This window comes from Siniperca chuatsi, linkage group LG15, assembly GCF_020085105.1.
Source record: "Siniperca chuatsi isolate FFG_IHB_CAS linkage group LG15, ASM2008510v1, whole genome shotgun sequence".
NCBI classification, from domain to species: domain Eukaryota; kingdom Metazoa; phylum Chordata; class Actinopteri; order Centrarchiformes; family Sinipercidae; genus Siniperca; species Siniperca chuatsi.
The window spans coordinates 29422240-29442861 of record NC_058056.1 but is presented as its reverse complement, the minus strand read 5'-3'; the positions used below and the strand labels follow the sequence as shown (position 1 = coordinate 29442861).

Genomic DNA, 20622 nt, shown 5'->3' with positions numbered 1-20622 from the left:
GAATCAAGACGTTTCGGCTCCCATCCGGAAGTCATTCTCAATTGTGAAAAGAAAGACTTCTGGATGGGAGCCGAAACGTCTTGATTCTGAAAACAGCGTCCAGACGACTACGACTGAAACCTTTTCTACGATAGAACACTGCTGGACGAATGAGGGACGACACCGTCTTATACTAACATTGTTAACAAATAGAACATAAATTGAAATCTTTTCTGAAAAAACCCACTTCTAAATACAATTAAAATAAATGCAGTCTCTTCAGTGAGCCTAAACCTGCAGCTCAACAAACCTAGATAGGCTTTTGGAGACCTGCTCACTTTCAGTCCAGATTATGATGCAGAAATGTGAGCATGTTCGCCTTTCCCGGATTAAGTTTGGAGCGGTGAGGTGAGAGGATGTGTCCACTGGAACTCAACACCCCCTCTAAGGTGGGGGTCTTGAACATGACCCTTCCACCATGCCACTGGGTCTTTCATCCGGGGCATCTTCGAACCTTTCCTGTTTTGCTGATTTAATTTTATTCAGCAAGCCAGACAGAGATTTGTCTTTCTTCTTTGTAGCAGCAGAAGAGGCAGATGTGGTGGAAGTACTGCTTCCTTGCTCTTGATCAGCAGTGGTGGCAGGTAATTCTCGAGGTAGCAGTGATGTGGTTTCTGCCAGGTTCACTGCTCCTACAGTGGACCTGATGGTGTCATCCTTATTTTGAGAAAAATTGTCCTGGAAACAGGGATCAACGAAGCAGGCAATGCAGGTCATCCCTCATAACCTTTTTAATTTGTTTTGTTAGGCCATCGTCTTCCTCCTTCTCGACCAGTAGGCCAGATGCGATGTGTTCCATAACAGGCTTCAAAGACGACAGTGAGGCCTTTGCTTCAGAACCCAGTAGATCCGTGAAGTCATGTCGAGGCCCCAGAAGACTGTCTCTAAAGTGTGCACGTCTCTGTCTTTCGCCATTAGATGCCACGAGCTTCTGTCTGCTGCGAGCACTGCACAACAAGCCTGCTGCTGTTGCAGAAATCTCTCAATCATTTTGAAAGTGGACCCCCGTCTCGTCACTACGTCACGAACGAGTGATCTTTCAGGAATATTCAGGATTGCCTGCTTCTTCTTCAAATCCCCTTTTTTCCAGCTGCGAGAGAATCCATGTACAAGGTGCCTGCTCGTACAGCTGAGTCAACCCTGAATTTTGAGCACTTTGGCTGTAGCTAGATTAAGGTTGTGGCCAAAACAGCCAAGCCAAACACAGGGTAACCCTTCAAAGGCTTTCTTCATGTTGGGTACACTGTCCGTTGTGATACTAGACAAACTTTCCTTTTTGATGCTCCACTCCTGGAGGATTTCAGTTCCCAATCTGGAGAGAGGAAACGCACTGTGAAGCTCATGCGTGGTCCTCCACTACCACCACTGCCGGTCCACAGATCAGTAGTTGCAGAAAACCACTCCCCTTCTGCCGCTTGTTTCTGCACATGAGCCCTGACCTCTTTGAACATCTTCAGGATTGCATTCTTTGAAAAGAATTTTCTTGACGGCACTTTGTAGAGAGGCGCTGCCATCCTCATCAGTTTCACAAACCCGGGTTTCTCTACTGCTTGAATGGGCATCATGTCTTTGGCAATGAAGTACGCCGCAGCATTGTTTCGGTCTTTAGCGTGTTTGGATGTGGGTGCACAGGTCATTTGTTTCTCTAACGTTTGCTGATCTGCAGGTTTTGAAGTGAATGCCTCTCCGCTGCTAGTGCTACTGCTGAAGAAAAATACATGTTAATGTATAATCCACATCTGTAATGACAACTGTTGCAAAAATGTGTATGGTTTGGTAATATATAGTACTATTCTTACTGGATTAAACACATTTAAACAGTTTATTTCATTTAATTGATTTTATGTAAAAACACAATAATGATAATAATAATAATAATAATAATATCAAATAAATCAAATAAACGCTTATCTTTTGTAAAATGGGGTGGACACATAATATTGATTTTATTTCAATGTTTAGGCACACACACACACAAACACACACTCACTCTCTCCGCATAGCCACTGTTTGTGCTTCTAATGTAAATCATCGTGGTTTTTAATTTTTTTGTAATGAATGTTCTTGGAATTAATTCAAAGCAAAACACCATAGAGCCATAAAACATAGCGGCGGTGGAGTAGAGACTACGGACAGAGCCGATTGAAATATCCCTTTTCTACATGTTTACGTGTTTAAGCTTGTTGAACAGGTGTACTGATAAAGTATTGGCTTTTTACTCGCAAAGATTTCATTGCACTTAAAGTAACAAGCGTAGCTGGAGGAGCTCCGCTGTTCTGCTGCTCTGTGCCGGCGGGCTGACAGCACAGAGAGCTTTGGTTTTCTGGTAGTTTTTGTTTTTTTTGTCGGGGCTGGAAGAGAGGCTGCAGAATGTAAATAAATGACACCACCAAAATGTTAAAAAGTACCGATAAAGAACCAGTAACATCGGAGCTTATCAATACTTTCATGTTTAATAATTTAGCCCCGGTGCCCGTTTAATACCGCGTTTCTTCCGTCAAAACGGACTGTGATCTGGTTTCTCTCTCAGCTTGGCCTTAGTTCTTACCGTCTTGATTTAGTTTTTATCTAAAAGTTTTATCAGATCCAACAGATTTGAACCTTTTGTCTAATATAATCTGAATTTTAACTGCAATCAGTGACTGTGATCAGATCTTAACTTACCTCGAAACTTTGTTTGCTCCGTCATGCAAACTTAGTTTGCTCTCAAGTGCAGACTCACTTGAGTGACGGGGTGTAACATTACACGGTTTATGTGGAGTCATTGCTCGACCCAAACAGATACCCTGCTCCCCCGCTGTCCGTAACGAGGTGTTTGCCAACCAGCCGCCTCTATGCAAGGACTGCCGAGTGCTCGCTGGACAGGTGGCCGCTACGATCTGAGCCGGACGCTCTGAAAAAGTTCCTCTACAGTGAAGATGTGTCTGCCTGTGATTCCACCATCCCCTGGCTAAACTCCTCTGTTGTCCGCCGTCTGGAGGAGCCCACTCCCCAGCAAGCAAGTGACAAGCAGGGCGGAGGGCCTCCTGTTCCACCCCTCTTCCTCGTTCCACCTGGACACGAGTCCGAGGTAGAAGGAAAACCAGCCGTCGTTTGGCTCTGAATGAAGCCTCGCCTGAGCGGTTCACCACCTCACACCGCTTCCTCCCTCTGGTATACGACAATCCTGACATCAAGCTCTGTCCCAGAGCCGACGCGGCCCCGCTGGCTGCTGCCACCACCAGGCGGCACATCGCTGCTGCTTCGCCTCATGTTGGGCTGCGTCACCTGCAGACCCCGACCCTTCCACTACCATCATAGGGGCCTCCAAGGTGAGCAGTGTGCCGCTCCAGCCAGGTGGCTGTTGAGTGCTTTCCCGGGAGCTCACCTGGCCGTCATCAATGGGGAAACTACCCGCTCTGATCAAAAAATATCCCTCCGTGAGAGATGTTGTTGTTCATGCTGGCTTCAACGCTGTTTCAGCTCAACTAGGAACTGAGTTAGTTAAGGAACAATTCAACTCAGTTGCTCAGTTTTTAGTGTTGTGCTGAAATGCACTGTTGTTTTCTCAGGTCCCATACCACGTCTCTGCTGGCACGGTTCAGAGATTTTCAGCCAGCTGTACTCTCTGGACACTTGGCTGTGTAAATGGTCCAACCTTAACTGGTTTGGATATATACAGAACTTTGATTTTTTTTTCTGGCTGCGCGATGCCTTCTACAGATCAGATGGTTCACAGCAGATTAGAGGCCCAAATGCTTTCTACAAACATAAGTAAATGTCTTCATCTATGATGTCATTGTATATCACCTGTTAGGGCTATTCCTACTGCTACCAGCAACAGAGTCCCCCGCTGGAAACGCAGCTGCACAGTGAATGTTAGTAATCTGGTCCCTGTGTACCTTGCTGCCTCACCTCATGCCTCCTTAGTCAGTCCTGTTCCATATCCATTTTCCACCTCAGTAGTGTTTGGGTTGTTTAACGTTAGATCTCTGGCAAATAAGTTGTGTGTCTGCCATGATCTTATATTATCAAATCAGTTAGATTTCTTTATGCTTACTGAGACTTGGTTAAGTCAAGGTTACTGTGTGACATTAAAGGAATCAAGTCCTCCTGGTTTAAATAATTTTCACCAGCCTAGGCTTTCAGGTCGTGGAGGTGGACTGGCTGTGTTTTAATCTACAGACCCCAAAATCTAACTGGTTTTATTCAGGAGTTCTCTGATCTTGTAGCTTTTATTATGCCTAGCTTTGATAGCGTCGTTTAGGTGATTTTAACATACATGTATGCTGCCCCTCTGGTTCCTCTTTTACTATGGATTTTATAGACATTGTGAAATCTTTTAATCTTGCTCAGTCAGTTGAGGGTCTCACTAACTTAAAGGGACACGCCATGGACATTGTTCTCTCCTCTGGTTTTATTCTTGAAAGTGTTGATCAATGTGAGGCTAGCTTATGTGCTCCTGACCAGAGCTGTTGTGTTTAAGGCCCTCCTTCCACCTCCTGCTTCCACAGTGTCTACTTATATCTCTTCTCGTTTCCTCAATACCAACTCTGCTGACCGCTTTCATGAGGCCTTCACCACTGCAAATATGTCTACAGATGATTTACTAAATAACTTCAACCTTACTTGTCAAGGTGTGCTTGATTCCATAGCACCTGCAAATATCAGGTGAGTCAAGCCGACTTGCAGCACGCTTTGGCTAAATAACAACACTAGAGAAATAAAGACGAAATGCAGACAAGCAGAACAGAAATGGAAAAAGGACAGTCTGGTGGTGTCATATGAAATTCTGAAAGAACAAATGTCCACTTATCAAAAAGCAGTAAAAGTCAAGTCAGTTTTATTTATATAGCCCAATATTATTTTTCTTTATATTTTCCTCAGGGGGCTTTACAGTCTGTACAGCATACGACACCCTCTGTCCTTAGACCCTCGATTCAGATAAAGGGAAAACTCCATGAAAATACCCTTTTTAATGGAGATAAAATGGAAGAAAACTCAGGACAGACAGGAAATAGATGTCGTGTGTACAGAAGAGACCAATATAATGAAATTATTTGGACAATCATGATGACAAAGTTATGAATAGATTGTAACATATATGAAGAACATGGATCCAGGAAGACGTCGAGCAACGTCAGGTGTTGCCAAACAGACCTGAGTCACATGACCTCCTCTCCACCATGGACACCTGGAAGAGGACAAACTACACAAACACACAAGAGGCAGAACTCAAGCTCGCCGTTCACACAGCGAGGAGAAAGGAAACAAACACACTGAGAGAGAGAGAGACAAGATGAGAGGCTGAATCTCCTGGAGGATGACGAGTTATGTATATTATATCAATGTTAATATTAATGATGATGATGATATTAAAATGAATGATGATACTAATGATGAAGGGTACTGCCTCTCTCTCCTGCAGGTGCAGCGTGGGTTCAGGTCCGTCCTGGTCTACCTGACGGCTCTGGACAGCAGCAGTGACTTCCTGGCGGTGGGCAGCAGCATCGGCATGCTCTACCTGTACTGTCGCCGCCTTGCACACATGAACAAGTACATCTTGGAGGTCAGAGCTCTTCTTCTCTGGTGCTCAGTCTGTCTTTACTGCTGGGTCCTGGTTCAGTCCCCGTAGTGCTGTTACATTTTATTCAAAATTCAAACTATTGTTCGAACGTGGGAAAAATTAAATATTCAAATTGTAATGACTTCAAACTTTACAGTCTATGAACGCAACAAGTGTTTGAAGTAGTTTGGCTTGTGGTCAAGTCAGTTTTATTTACTGTATATAGCCCAATATTTAAAATCACAATTTGCCTCAAGGGGACCCTGCGCTCTTACCATCCACTATCAGCTTGACCTGTTGCAGCTCTACTGACGATCAGTAAACTCAGCTAATCAGTAATCATGGAGGAGGACACTAGCGGGCACAGCTGAGCTGATCAGATAATCAGGACAGCGAAGCATCTGAGAGGCAGAGTGAGGAAGTATTCACTGAAATCAGACTGTTTGTGACCACAGCGCATCTGAGGACTCACAAGTGATGCTGGTCGAATTAATTCGAACGAATTACGTTTTAGTTTGAATTCCTTCAAACTTGACTTTCTGAAAAAGCGACAGCCCTAGTCGTCGATATCCCAGAGTGCATTGTGCTGCAGTCAGTCGAGCAGTGGTGTGTTTAGGTGATCCCATAGTTGTATAATAACTGGATCTGGCGCCGCCGCTCTGCCTTGCTCCCAGTGGCCACTCGCAGTATTGCAGCGAATCATTCCCCCGTGGCCCAAAAAGCATTTTCCCCACAAGCCGCCATTATACAAGAGACATCTGTCCAACTGTAGACAGGACACCTCGAACTGCAGACAGAATCTTTTTTTGCCGTATGCTCCAGGCGAGCAATTCTCATTGGACTGAATAGGCGCCATCTTTGTGTACATGTATGGGTGATCCTCATGATGTCTGTGATGTTTGCTACTGTTTAATTTGAAGTAGATATTTCAGTCGGTTAAAAGAGATAGACGTCAAGACGTTCACACAGAAACAGAAAACCAGTTAGACTTCTTTAAGCTGACTTCCTGTGTGTGTGTGTGTGTGTGTGTGTGTGTGTGTGTGTGTGTGTGTGTGTGTGTGTGTGTGTGTGTGTGTGTGTGTGTGTGTGTGAGGGAAAGAGTGACGCGATCACGGCTGTGAAGCTGCTCAGCTGTTTTGATGATCTGGTTGCCGTTGGAACAGCGTCTGGTCGAGTTGCCGTCTTCCAGCTGGTGTCTCCACTTCCTGGTCGAAACAAACAGGTGAGAAGTTCGACAGGTGTGTTGCAGACAGATACTGCAGGAACCGTTGACTCCCAACACATGTTACGCCCTCAGTGTTTGTATCTGAAATCTGTTGTCCCTCTGTAACCATCGGTGGAAGAAGTATTCAGATCCTTTAGTGAAGTAAAGTGTTATTGAACGAGTCTCTTAGTAAAGAGTCAGGCGATGTATCAGTGCTGCAGTTTGTGTGTGCAGCTAAAAGCTCCCTGTTTAATTCATCGTTAATATCTTTATATTAATTAGCCTACTTATATTTATATTAATTAGCACTTAACTGTGTGTGTGTGTGTGTGTAAGACATTTTCAGCAGGTAAATTGATAACACAATTTGACACGTGATGAGCTTATTTCAGCATTTCCATTTGTTCATATACAACAACATTGTTCTTATGTCATTTAGAAGACTGAAATGTGTTATTTACTGGAATGATTAGTGACCATTACACAGTGTAAATGTATTCCTGTATATTGTGACGGCTTTTGCACACATCTATTATGTATTTTTTATTTTATGGGGTGCCAGCCAGGAAATATCCTGACAGACGTTGACTAGTCACACACACAAAAAGTCAGCCAACACAAAGGATGTATGCCTTAAATGTAAATCAACCTGCTCACATACAACTTTAAAATAAAGTAGATATTTGTAGTAAAAACCATCAACACAACTTTGCTTTTCAGACAGACAAACAGAGGCACTGCTTTCCCAATAAACAAAACAATATGTGAGTTAAGAGTTCATTTCTCAGTCCATAAGAACACAAAATACTCAGTCCTCCTTGGAAAAGACAAAACAGAAATATATAGATCACGAGTTCAAAACAAAACCACCAGTCTCTCTATAATTTAATCACCTGTGCATAAACATGTGAGCAGCATTTTACTGTTGGCTGGTTGGGTAGGGAAAGCTTTAACTGTTCTTTGTTTTGATTAAATAGTGATTCTTTCTTAAAATAAGTCTAGTTTAGATTATTCCAACACGTTTCTGTCAGAAATCAACTTGTTTCATGAACCTTTTTAGAAAGCAGTGAGAATCTTTAAAGAAGACAAACATCACCTTATTCTAGAAAATTCATAAAACTATTGACACTGGTGTCCTGGGTGAGGGCTGTTGAAGCAGGCGGGTGGAGGAGGCTGTGTGGACATGGGAGGGTGGAGCAGTGGTGCTGGGCGGTTGGATCTGACGGAGCTGGAGCTGCTGTTGCTAAAGGCACAGAGGCCTTCTTCCCATCAGCGAGAGTTTCCAGTCTGCTGAAGTCTCTTTCAAACTCTGCCAGTTTCCTCTGAGACCCTTGAACCATCACTGTGCCTGTGTTGCATAAAGTGATGTTGGGTTTCGGTGCAGTTTCTGCATCTAGCTGTCGGATGGATTTGTTGCCAAACATTTTAAGGTCGTTATATTGCTGAGAGTTGAATGCCAAGCTTCTGGGTGAAGAACAGCAGGTCTGTTATTACTGCTCTGTCACTTTGCCTTTTAAAGTCTGCTGAGTGTCTCATGGGACGGGAACTCAGAAATTTAAGCTACTCTGTGTTACATTGTTTAATGGAAACTATTAGGTCAGTTTCAGTTGAAACTAGCTAATCAACAGATACTAAGGTAGACTCCTCCCTGAGGGCGGGGCTTATGTAACACAGAGTAGCTTAAATTTCTGAGTTCCCGGCCCATTTTTTCACAATTGAGAATGACTTCCGGATGGGAGCCGAAACGTCTTGATTCTGAAAACAGCGTCCAGACGACTACGACTGAAACCTTTTCTACGATGGAGCACTGCTGGACGAATGAGGGACGACACCGTCAGCTTTTCCCATAGTTTTGTTTACTGATTTCAGTTTACTGGTTTCTCAGATTTACTTGAAACGTGCCCACTTTGTTCCTAAATTCTTTGTTTAATTTAATATAAAACTTGCACTAAACGTGATCTGAAAGCAGTTAAATTATTTGCTGAAGTAGCTCATGTTTAGTTGCTTCTTCTCTCTTGGTTACCTGGCAACTCTGTCTGTGTACTTGTAACACACCTGTCTGTCTATCTCTGTAGTTAGAGATAGACAGACTGGTTTCAGTGTCCAGTAGTTTGCTTTTACTTGCTTTGATTTTCTTTATCATCTTCTTCTTTGTCTTTTCTTTTTGTTTTTCTCCTTGTTTGTATCTGTCTCTGAAGTCCTCTTCCAACTGTATTTCCTCTCTTCTCTTCTCTGGTGTATTGTGATCTTTCCTCAGTGATAAAATTTCAGTGTTCATTTCATTTTCGAACAGAAAACAGTTTTATTTCGGAGCTATTGTTAAGCATGACTGCTCAGTCTCTCTCCCTGAGTAGTGTGTAGCTGTAACACACCTGTCTCTCTCTCTCTGTGTGTAGTTGAGGCGTTTCGATGTGGTCGGCCTCCATAAAGGCTCCGTAACGTCTTTGGCGTGGAGCACCAACGGGATGAAACTTTTCTCTGGAGACGATAAAGGACGAGTTGTGTTCTCCTCTCTGGACCTGGACCAGGTGAAACCACAACTACACAAAAGTTTGACACAAAAACCTTAATCTAATACATTTGCAGATTATTTTCTCAATTAATTATTTTGTTTATAAAATGGCAGAAAATAGTAAAAAGAACAGCCTGTTATAATTTCCCTCTGCTCAAAGAAATGTATTAAAACAGTTTGTTCGAATATGTTTTCTTGATAGTCAGTTTATTATCATATATGACAAAGATAAGCAGAAAAGTTTCACATTTGAGAAACTGACACCAGAGAAGTTTTGCTTGAAAAATTACTAAAACGATTAATTATCAAAATAGTTGCTGATTAATTTTCTGTTGTGAGTGATTAGCTAGGTTTCCATCCAAATGTTTCGCTAGAAAATCAGCAAAAGAAAATGAATAAATGCTTGTTTCCATTCACTAACGTTATCCGATCATTAGGAGTTGGTTCAACGAGATAAGCAGTAGGCACCACTTTTCCAGTCAGTGCGTCCTATTCTTCTGCAATAGTAGAATGGCAACAAGATGACGTAATTAAATGAGCGCCAGTCAAACCTCAATAGTAGAAAACTCGATGGAAATATGGGATTTATGTTTGTTTCATGTATTATTTTGAGGAACGTTACAGTCTCCTCATTGGTCTACAGAGATCTAATGTTTAGTTTGCCGCTATTTTTCATCTCTTCAGTGGACGTTAAAGTCATATGCTTCATGTACGTCATTATTTATTCGGTAAGTCTGTTTCCATTCCACTCTGTCACATTTTGATTTTATCGATACACCAGCTTTTCCACCCCAGCCAAGCTTTTTTTGCGATATTTCGAGATTGTTTAGAAATTTTGGTGTTTCCACTTGTTGTTTTGTTATGCACAAACTGAAAATGCGCATAAAAACAGGTGGATGGAAACCCACCTATTGTTGCAGCTCTAGATAATACACACCGTCCTGACAGCGTGTGTGTGTGTGTGTGTGTGTGTGCAGGGGGTGTGTAAACCTGTGCTGCTGTTGGAGGAGTCCTCAGGTGTGGTTCAGATGGAGTACAGTCACCAGGTGCTGCTGGTCTCAACACAGCAGAGATCTCTGCTTTACTGCACACAGAAACAGGAAGTCCAACAGCTGGGCACCAAGCCCCGCAAGAAGTAAACACACTACACACGTGATATACAACCCATAATATTCAACACACACATCACACACACAGCCCACGACAGAACAGTTTATTTTGCTTATAGATGTAAATGTAATAAACCTGCTGAGAAAGTTAAGTTAAAGGGAAACTTAACCTCCTGTTAGACACCTTGAACACGCCCCCTTCACTTATTAAAAAAATGATTCAACAGTAGTTTTACATGGCATGGCAAGGCAAGGCAACTTTATTTGTATAGCACATTTCATACACTAAGGCAATTCAGTGTGCTTTACAGGGTAAAAATACAGCATAGGTAAAAGATTTACAATTTAAAGAAGTGTGAAAGTACAGGCAAGTGATACAAGAGAAAAAATGTAAGTTTGTTGATAGTAAAAAAAAGTTGACAGTAGTTGTACATGTTGACAATAGTTTTACGTGAGTTTAGTAGTTGTACGTGCTGATGGTAGTTGTACGTGGGTTTAGTAGTTTTTCCTGTTGGCAGTATTTTTTGTGTTGGTTGCAGCAGCGGCAGGTTCGGGGCCTGCTTCCTGCCGGGTCTCTGTAAACAGAGCGATCTTCAGGTGTTTGCTGCTCGACCTGGACTCAGACTGTGGAGGTCTGACATCAGAGGACAGGTGGAGGACACCCGACTGCTCAAACCACTCTTTAACACACAGGTACACTGGGAACATACTACTGACACATACTGTACGTTTAGTACTGTTACTACTACAGCAGCTGTTAGCAGACCCTTCTGCTGGAGCCACGTGACACAAATACTTTTACCTGTACTACTGCTAATGTTACTGCTACTGTATCTATTAGTACTTCGTCAAAGACAGCTGTACTTGTGTTTGGTCTTGAAGACATTTTGCTGTTTCCACTCATCCAAGAAAAATGACTGTTAATAACTGTCTGTCTGTCTCTCTGTCTGTCTGTCTGTCTGTCTGACTACCTGTGTGTCTACCTGTCAGACTCAGATTCCTCAATTTGAGTTGTTTCCTCGTCCTGGTCCAGTCGGAGCTTACCGTCCAGCAGACAGACAGCTTGGTCTGCTCAGCTGTTTCCTCAGAGAGGGCTGGATCGTCAGCTGGAACGAATATAGCATCTACGTCCTCGACTGTCTTAAAGAGGTACTACAATTACTTATAGTACTGTTTTGATGAGTACAGCATCTACACCCTCGACTGTCTTAAAGGGAAAATTTGGCGCTTTTTATGTGGATGTCCAGTCAGTAGTGATGGTAAATGTAGTCCATTGAAACAATAAATTTCAGAGGGCAAACCCGCTGGGTGAGCGTGGGCGTGAGAAATTCGCACGCAATGCATCCTGGTACATGTAGGCGCTGCTGGCACGGCTCTGCTGGCAGTGCCGCTGAGGAGAACTCTGCTTTCTCTGTATGTATGTAACATAGCATGCACTGAGGAAGTTATTGCTTCAATGGACTACATTTACCATGAACAGTGGCTGGACATTCACATAAAAGGTACAGAATTTTCCCTTTAACTAGTTACTACAACTACTTATAGTACTGTGTTAACAAGTACAGCATCTAATGTCCTTGACTGTCTCGATGGTGACTATTGATGGTGGATGAATGTTGAAGTTGGGTGAATGTCGACGTGTGAATGTTTACATTATGTGATTCTGTTGTGTGAATGTTGATGTTTTTACATGAATGTTGATGTGTGCATTTTGATGTTTTGTGAATGTTGACTTTGAATGTTGGAGTCTTAATATATGAATGTTTATGTTGTGTGATTCTAGATGTATGAATTTTGATGTTACGTGAATGTTGATGTTTTGTGAATGCTGACCTGTGAATGTTTACGTTTTGTGATTCTAGATATTGCTTGAATGTTGACTTTGTGTGAATGATGTTGTGTGAATGTTGACTTTGTGTGAATGTTGGTGATGTGTGAATCTTAATATGTGAATGTTAATGATTCAGTTCAGTTTAGTTTTATTTATATAGCACCAAATAACAACATAACAAAAGTTATCCCAGGGCACTTGTCATATTGAGCAGGTCTAGGCCATACTCTTTATATTATTTTCAGAGTCCCAACAATTCCGACCATGAGCGAGCACTTGGCGACATTGGCAAGGAAAAACTCTCTTTTACAGGCAGAAACCTCGACCAGAACCAGGCTCAGGGTAGGTGAAGAGGAATACAAATCAGATTAAGTAGGCGCTCACACAATGCTACAGAATTGTAAAAATGATCCATGAACAGTCTGTAGCCATGACCTGCTAGGCGATCAAGAAGAAAGACAACTGTGTCTCCCAGGGCAGCGCCTTCTCCACAATAGGGCTTCATGTTATAACAGTACCCTGTTTCAGGATTACAAAGGCCATTTTACAGGTTTTGGGGGATTGTACACCCTGAAAGCTAGGCGCCCATGCCACAGAAGCATACCCTCATCAATGCAAATGTTTGTTAGGCTGAAACATTTCATGGAATTTGGACACAAAATAATCTGACAGGGCGGACTATGTACAGCCTGTCAGTAACATTGGCTGGTCTTGCTTCATTACCATTGAAGTGGAGAAATCTCCATATGATTTCAAACCTGTTGCAAGACATGACCTTCTTGAAGTAGGGGGTAGCAAACATTTCATCTGTAGACATTACATTACAAGTACATTTCAAGTTCAGGCTTACGAATGATAGCAGTAAGAAAAAAGAGCCCCAGGAAGGTTTTCATTTCTGAAACTGTTACAGGTTTCCATGCGTGAATTCTAGCTGAGGTGAAGCACCATTCTCAGCTTGAATTCACTGATCTGCATACAAGTTGGTCTGATCAACAATGTTCTGGATTAGTTCATCAGAAATGAACAACTCAGTAAAGTCAAGTGTTTGGCTGCCAGTTAATTTCATGCCACACAGGATTACCAGGTCCAGGAATTTCAGCTGGATGGTTTACAGGGGCCCTTGCTTAGTCACCAGCCACGCCACGCCCACGGACTTGACCTCTACCACATCCATGAGATCCATGTGTCCGACCTCTGCCTCGTTGCTGTGTTCGACCTGTAAATATATATGAATAATCAGAATCAGAAATACTTTATTGATCCCCAAAGGGAAACTCTTTTGTTAAAGCAGCCCACTATCACGTCAGTGCACACAGGAATAGAAGTTCTAAGCAATCAGAATATAATACACTATAATACAAGTAAGATAAATTAAGTACAAAGTGGATATAAGTATAAAATTAAAATAAGTGTAAAGTACAAAGTGGATTTACCGGTTGATAAGTATGTACGGTATAATAATACAATGTAATAATACAAGTAGGAAGTAATAGTGCATGAACTGTCAAGTTAAGTGGAGCTTATTAAGATTATTATGAGAATTAATATAAAAATATATGTATATATTTTATTCAGCAGTGTGGTAAATATGATGTGCACAAAGAAACAGTTCTTTGGGCCTTTTCTTACCTCTATCACCTCTGGCAGGTGGGAATGGAGGATGAGACCTTAACCTTGGCTCCCTCAACTCTGTAAATAATCTCTGAAATAACATCACAGTAAAATATCATATAAACATCAGTTTGGTAAATATGATAATTAGGAACTATGTTGCTCTGGATAAGAGTGTGTGCTAAATTCCTTAATTGTAAGACAAGAGAAGATGCCGAGAATAGTGCTAACATACAATCAGACTAATCTAAGTTATCCTGTCTTACCTGTATCACCTCTGGCAGATGCAAATGAAGGAGACCTGGGCCTTGAATCACTCAACACCGTATCTAAAATAATATTACAGTAAAATATCATATAAATATGAGTTTGGTAAATATTATGTGCACAGAATGAGAGATAAATTATTTCTGTTTCATCTTATCACAATTATAAAACACTCTAAATTATCATGTCTTACCTCTTGCACCTATGGAAATGAGACCTGGGCCTTGAATCTCTCCACTCTGTGTCTGAAGTATCATAGTCTGAACTACTTACAGTCTTTTCCCACATCTTCTTTGTCCAAGTCCACTGGTTTTCTGTCTACCCCTGGCACGGGCACGATATAGATGAGAAATTTCAGTGTCAAGACTGTCGTCTTCCTTAACTCTGTGATTGTCGTGTTCGTGTGTGTCACTGTCACCAGCATGGCGATCCTGATTTGACCCACCAGACTCATTTGCTACTTCATCCAGATCAGATTCAGAATATTGATCAAAACATGAATTATCGGAGTCAGAGTCCAACAACTCCTCCAAGGCTTTTGCAGATGTATGCCTCTTCGTGGGTGCTGGCCTTTTTGTTAGGCTGGTGTGCGATACACATGTTGCTGCATTTTTGGAGCTAACATTTCTTGTGTGTAAAAACTTTATCCTCTCCTTCCAGTTTCCGGTGGATCTTCTTCGCTTGTTTTTGGACCCGGAAGTGCTGTACTATTTCACAAAATCCGTAACAGTACTCCCTATCGTATAACAGTGAAAACTTGGATTGCCGGAATATCTTGTCAATGGCTGGGAACCACTTCGTCATAAATGATGGAAAATCTCGTCAATGGCGGGAAAACAATTAAGATATGATGGTGCCAGACCATTAAGAGCTTTGTAGGTGAGGAGAAGGATTTAAAATTCTATTCTGAATTTTACAGGGAGCCAGTGCAGAGAAGCTAATATTGGAGAGATATCATCTCTTTTCCTAGTTCTTGTTAGGGAAATGTTCCCAAGGCATGTCAGTACATGTGCCGCAGCATTCGGGATCAACTGGAGAGTCTTAAGGGACTTATTCGGGCAGCTTGGTAATAAGGAATTGCCATATTCCAGCCTCGAAGTAACAAATGCATGGACCTGTTTTCCTGCATTTTTTTGAGACAGGATGTGCCTGATTTTTGCAATGTAACACAGGTGGGAAAAGGCAGTCCTTGAACTTTGTTTTATGTGGGAGTTAAAGGATAAATCCTGATCAAAGATAACTCCGAGGTTCCTTACGGTGCTGCTGGAGGCCAGGGCAATGCCATCTAGAGCAACTATATCTTTAGATAACGTGTCTCGGAGGTGTTTGGGGCCAAGTACAATAACTTCGATTTTGTCAGAGTTTAACATCAGAAAGTTGCAGGTCATCCAGGTTTTTTTGTCCTTAAGGCATGCTTGAAGTTTAGCTAGCTGGTTAGTTTCATCTGGCTTGATTGATAGATGTAATTGGGTATCCTCTGCATAACAATGAAAGTTTATGGAGTGTTTCCTAATAATATTGCCAAAGGGAAGCATATATAAGGTGAATAGAATTGGTCCAAGCACAGAACCTTGTGGAACTCCGTTTCTAACTTTGGCGGCACGGAGGACTCACCGTTAACATGTACAAACTGAGATCGATCTGATAGATAGGATTTAAACCAGTTTAGTGCGGCTCCTTTAATGCCAATTACATGTTCCAGTCTCTGTAATAGGATGTGATGGTCAATGGTGTCGAACGCAGCACTAAGATCTAACAAGACAAGTACAGAGACAAGTCCATTGTCTGATGCAATTAGAAGGTCATTTGTAATTTTCACCAGTGCTGTCTCTGTGCTATGATGCACTCTAAACCCTGACTGAAAATCCTCAAATAAACTATTGTTATTTAGAAAGTCACACAACTGATTGGCGACTTGCCTTTGACACAATTGATCATGGCATTCTTCTAGATAGACTGAGGCACTGGGTGGGCATATCTGGCACTACACTAGACTGGTTCTCATCTTATCTGTCTAATAGGAAATTCTGTGTCAGCATTAATAACTTCATGTCACCCTTTTCCCATGTCAAGTATGGTGTGCCTCAAGGTTCAATTCTGGGACCAATACTGATCTCCTTATACATGCTTCCTTTGGGTGATGTAATCCGCAGACATGGGATTTCTTTTCATTGTTATGCGGATGACACACAGTTGTACCTCCCTGTCGAGTTCTCTGCAGGACTGCCTGTCTGACATAAAACACTGGATGTCGATAGATTTTATACAGCTCAACTCAAATAAAACTGAAATCCTTGTTATTGGGCCCCAACACATCACTAAACAAATACTGCCATCTACTGGTAACCTGTCACAACATATCAAGCCTGTTGCAAGAAATCTTGGTGTCCTGTTTGATAGCAATTTATGTTTTGAGCACCATATCACTAAGCTTGTCCAATCATGTTTCTATCACCTCCGAAACATTGCAAAAATCCGATCTATTTTAAATCTTAGTGATGCAGAAACTGTTGTACATGCTTTTATCTCCTCACGCCTCGATTACTGTAACAGCCTGTTCACTTGTCTTAATCAAAAAACTGAAACGACTGCAGACTGTACAAAACTCAGCTGCTCGGCTGTTAACCAGGACCAAGAAGTACGACCACATCACACCTGTTTCAGCCTCTTTACACTGGCTCCCTGTTGGTTTTAGGATTGATGTTTAAGATCTTATTGATTACTTTTAAGGCTCTTCATGGCCTGGCTCCAAACTATAGCTTAGACCTTGTAATCCCTTATGAACCTTCACGTAGTCTGAGATCTTCGGGCAGGGGTCTCCTGTCTGTTCCTGAGTCCAGGATGAAAACTAAGGGGGACAGAGCTTTTGCCATCAGGGCCCCGAGGCTCTGAAACAACCTGCCCGAAGACATTAGGCTGTCTGAGTCAGTGTCTTCGTTTAAGTCTCGTCTCAAAACACATTTTTTATCTGAAAGCAGATCCTGATTTTACCTGAACTGGCTGTTTAGTTTATTGCTTTTATGTATTTTATTTCTTAATTTTTCATCATTCACTGTGGTATTTTTTTTCTCTTGTTGTGAAGCACTTTGTTTTGATAAGTGCTCTATAAATAAAGGATCTTAGACATATAGGTCTAAAGTTGGCTAAAACCCCTAGATCAAGAGTGGGTTTTTTAAGAAGAGGTTTAAATACAGCTAATTCAAAGGACTGTGGGACATAGCCAATTAATAAAGCTGGATTGATCATATCCAGTAAAGAAGTGCTAAGGGTAATACTTATTTAAGCAACCTAGCTGGGATGGGGTCAAAGAGACAGGTTGATGGCTTAGATGAAGAAATCGTGGAAGTTAGATGGTGAAGGTTGGTGGGAGAAAAGCAATCTGAAAACATATTAGGTTTTACATCTGTTTCTAAGATTCCTGTGTTTGAAGATAAATCGGTACCGATTAAGGTGAGGTGATGAATTTTATCATTAAAGAAGCTCATGAAGTCGTTACTACTGAGGGCTATAGTATCCTGGAGGAATTTCAATCAGGCTTTAGAACATACCACAGCACTGAAATTGCTCTTACTAAAATAATCAGCGACCTCAGACTAAATTCTGATGATAATAAGGTCTCAATTCTTGTCCTCTTAGACCTAAGTGCAGCATTTGAGACGATTGACCATGATATCTTAATCAATCGTCTTGAAAAGTTGGTTGGTCGTTCTGACTGTTAAACTGATTCAAAACATACATCAAAGGGAGGAAGTTTTACGTCCGTCTTGGAGAGCATGTGTCTGAGAAACATCACATATGTTTTGGGTTTGCATAAGGGAGCTGCCTTGGTCCATTACTATTCTCACTATACATGCTGCCACTTGGTGACATCATTAGAGAGCGCAATGTATGTTTCCATAGTTATGCGGATGACACACAACTGTACATCTGTACTGAACAAAATGATCCTAAAGCTATAAACTCCATCACTACCTGTCTTTTAGTAATAAATAAATGGATGAGCGATAATTTCTTAAAGTTAAACAAGGACAAAACTGAAATCCTACTAGTCGACCCTAAAACAAAAAGAGAATGCTGTTTAATAGTCTGGGGAAATCCCTGGATTAAATCTGAGGTTACAAATCTTGGTGTTATCTTAGATTCAGATCTAAGCTTCAAGTCCCATTTTAAGGTGACGAAAACATAATTTTTCCACCTTTGAAACATAGCTAAAGTACGACCATTTATAAATCAAAAAGATGCTGAAAAACTGATTCATGCCTTTATTTCAAGCTGACTCGATTACTGTAATGCACTTTTTACTGGTCTCCCGAAAAAAAAAAAAAAACCCTGAGAGACTTCAGCTTATTCAAAACTCTGAAGCCCGGCTATTAACTAGAACCAAGAGGAGAGAGCACACTAGTCCAGTTTTAGCTACTCTGAACTGGCTTCCTGTAACATTTAGAATTGATTTTAAGGTCCAAGCTACATTTCTAACTCCCATGTTCATTACTTGCCTTCAAGAACACTGCGATCATCTGCTGCTGGTTTACTGGAGGTTCCCAGAAACAGCCGAAAGAAAATTGGGATGCAGCCTTTATCAATTAGGCCCCAAAGCTATGGAACACATTACCTATAGATATCGGGGAAGCCAGCTCGCTAAATATTTTTAAAAGAAAGCTAAAAACTTATCTCTTCACTCTAGCCTATCTAGCTTTCCTGATACAGGCATGTAACTCTTTTTGCACTTTGCTTTACACTTATGCACTGCTGCATTTTACTTGATTTTATGCATTCTGTTTTCTATTTTTACTATTATTTAGTGGGTGTTATTATCCATCTTATTTTACATTAATTATGGCATTCTATCCCTGTTTTTCTGCACACAGTGAGCCTGCGGCACTATCAACTAGATGGTCAATTTGGGAGGAGCTGAAATTAGCACAGGAGTCCTCTGTTATATTGAGACATGGCATTGAATTAAATGCAGATGGAATCACTTCCTTAAATTTAGCCACAGCACTATCAGACATCTAGTGTAGGAGTTTTTGCCTAATGGCGTGTAGTCCAGTAATAGCAGTTAAAAGTTATTAAATAAAGGTCCAATAAAAAAGGATTCTTATTAAATGTTTAATTTTAATGCCAGAACAATGTCAAGGGTGTGGTTTATGTACATTCTGACAGATCACTTACAAAGCACATACAAGCTGCCCCAGTTTGTTACCCGACAGTACTATCAGAGTGTAGCCTAACATTAGTAGCTCTGACAGGCTGTTTCTAGGAGTTGGGAAGTTTAACGTTACACTTCAGAAACCCCAGTTTTCGGAAATGGGCGTATGCTTGCACCCGGGAACAATGTAAGTCGAAATCAGTGTTACTAAAAGTTTTTAGTAGTGAACAAAAAGAAGTTGTTTAGAAGAACTACTTCTTCCTACTACAGCAAGCAGGAAAATTGAAACTGGTTTTGCCGCTTACACACGGCCTGGGAGTGCATTCTGGGTATTGTAGGCTTTCTACGTTTTGCACGAAAGGAGATACCACAGCCATTTTTCTGTTTTCTCTGGTCATATACCACCAATTTTGCAACTATTTGCATCTTCCTACTGCACAGACAGCCCAGTTTTATTAAAATACCATCTTTCAGCGGTGAATTATCTATTTAAGGACTTAACTTCAGATAAAAACTCAGAATAAGGACCAGGAGCGCGGTACACTATAACAAATAGAATCTGCTGTCGTGTTTTCCAGGTCGGGTGTGAAAGACTAAGAACAAGGCTTTCGAATGAGTTATAATTTAGTTTAGGTTTAGGGCTGATTAACAGGCTTGAGTCAAAGATGGCTGCAGCTCCACCTCCTCGGTGCCTCGAGGAACGTGAGCGTTAATATGACTGGGTGGAGCGGATTCATTTAGGCTAACGTGTTCTTCGTGACCCAGCCAGGTTCCAGTAAGACAGAATACGTCAACATGATACTCTGATATTAAATCGTTCACTAGTACAGCTTTAGATGACAGATCTGTTGTTATTTTGTTGTACTATTGCAGGGGTGGTGTTCATTTCTTTGTATAATTCCTCTTCAGTTTACTTTTGATTTAATTAATTTTAGTGGTCGGGGGGCAGACACCGTCACTAAGGAGTTTTGGGTGGGTAACTCGTGTAGGACTGCAACTCTGCCTCCTGGTCTCAATGTCACACATCAACATGTAACAACTGATGTGTGAATGTTTACGTTGTGTGGTTCTTCATATTGTGTGAATGTTGATGATGTGTGAATCCTTACGTTTTGTAATATCTGATCAGTTTTGTGTTTGATGTTTTAAGGTGATAATTGGAGCCCTGGAGAGCAGTGGAGACATTGTGTCAGTGTCGTGTTGTGACAACGAAATCTTTATCCTGAAAGGAGACAGAGACATCATCCGTCTCTCCAACAGCCCCGAGGGACTGGCCTCCAACTGTGAGTACTACTATTATTACTACTAGTAATAGTACCACAGGGCTCCAGACTAACGTCTTACATTGGTGGCAC

General features: G+C 41.5%; 1 protein-coding gene across 3 annotated transcripts in view; it reads left to right on the top strand.

Annotated features, from left to right (window-relative positions):
• Window positions 1-20622, top strand: part of tecpr2 (tectonin beta-propeller repeat containing 2) — a 49073-nt gene that overhangs the window by 3723 nt on the left and 24728 nt on the right. For all 3 annotated transcript variants that reach the window (XM_044165617.1, XM_044165618.1, XM_044165619.1), the window contains exons 3-9: window positions 5447-5587; window positions 6678-6806; window positions 9185-9316; window positions 10278-10435; window positions 10949-11102; window positions 11400-11558; window positions 20418-20550. In XM_044165617.1, coding sequence (XP_044021552.1) covers window positions 5447-5587; window positions 6678-6806; window positions 9185-9316; window positions 10278-10435; window positions 10949-11102; window positions 11400-11558; window positions 20418-20550 — 1006 coding nt within the window. The remainder of the gene's footprint in view (window positions 1-5446; window positions 5588-6677; window positions 6807-9184; window positions 9317-10277; window positions 10436-10948; window positions 11103-11399; window positions 11559-20417; window positions 20551-20622) is intronic.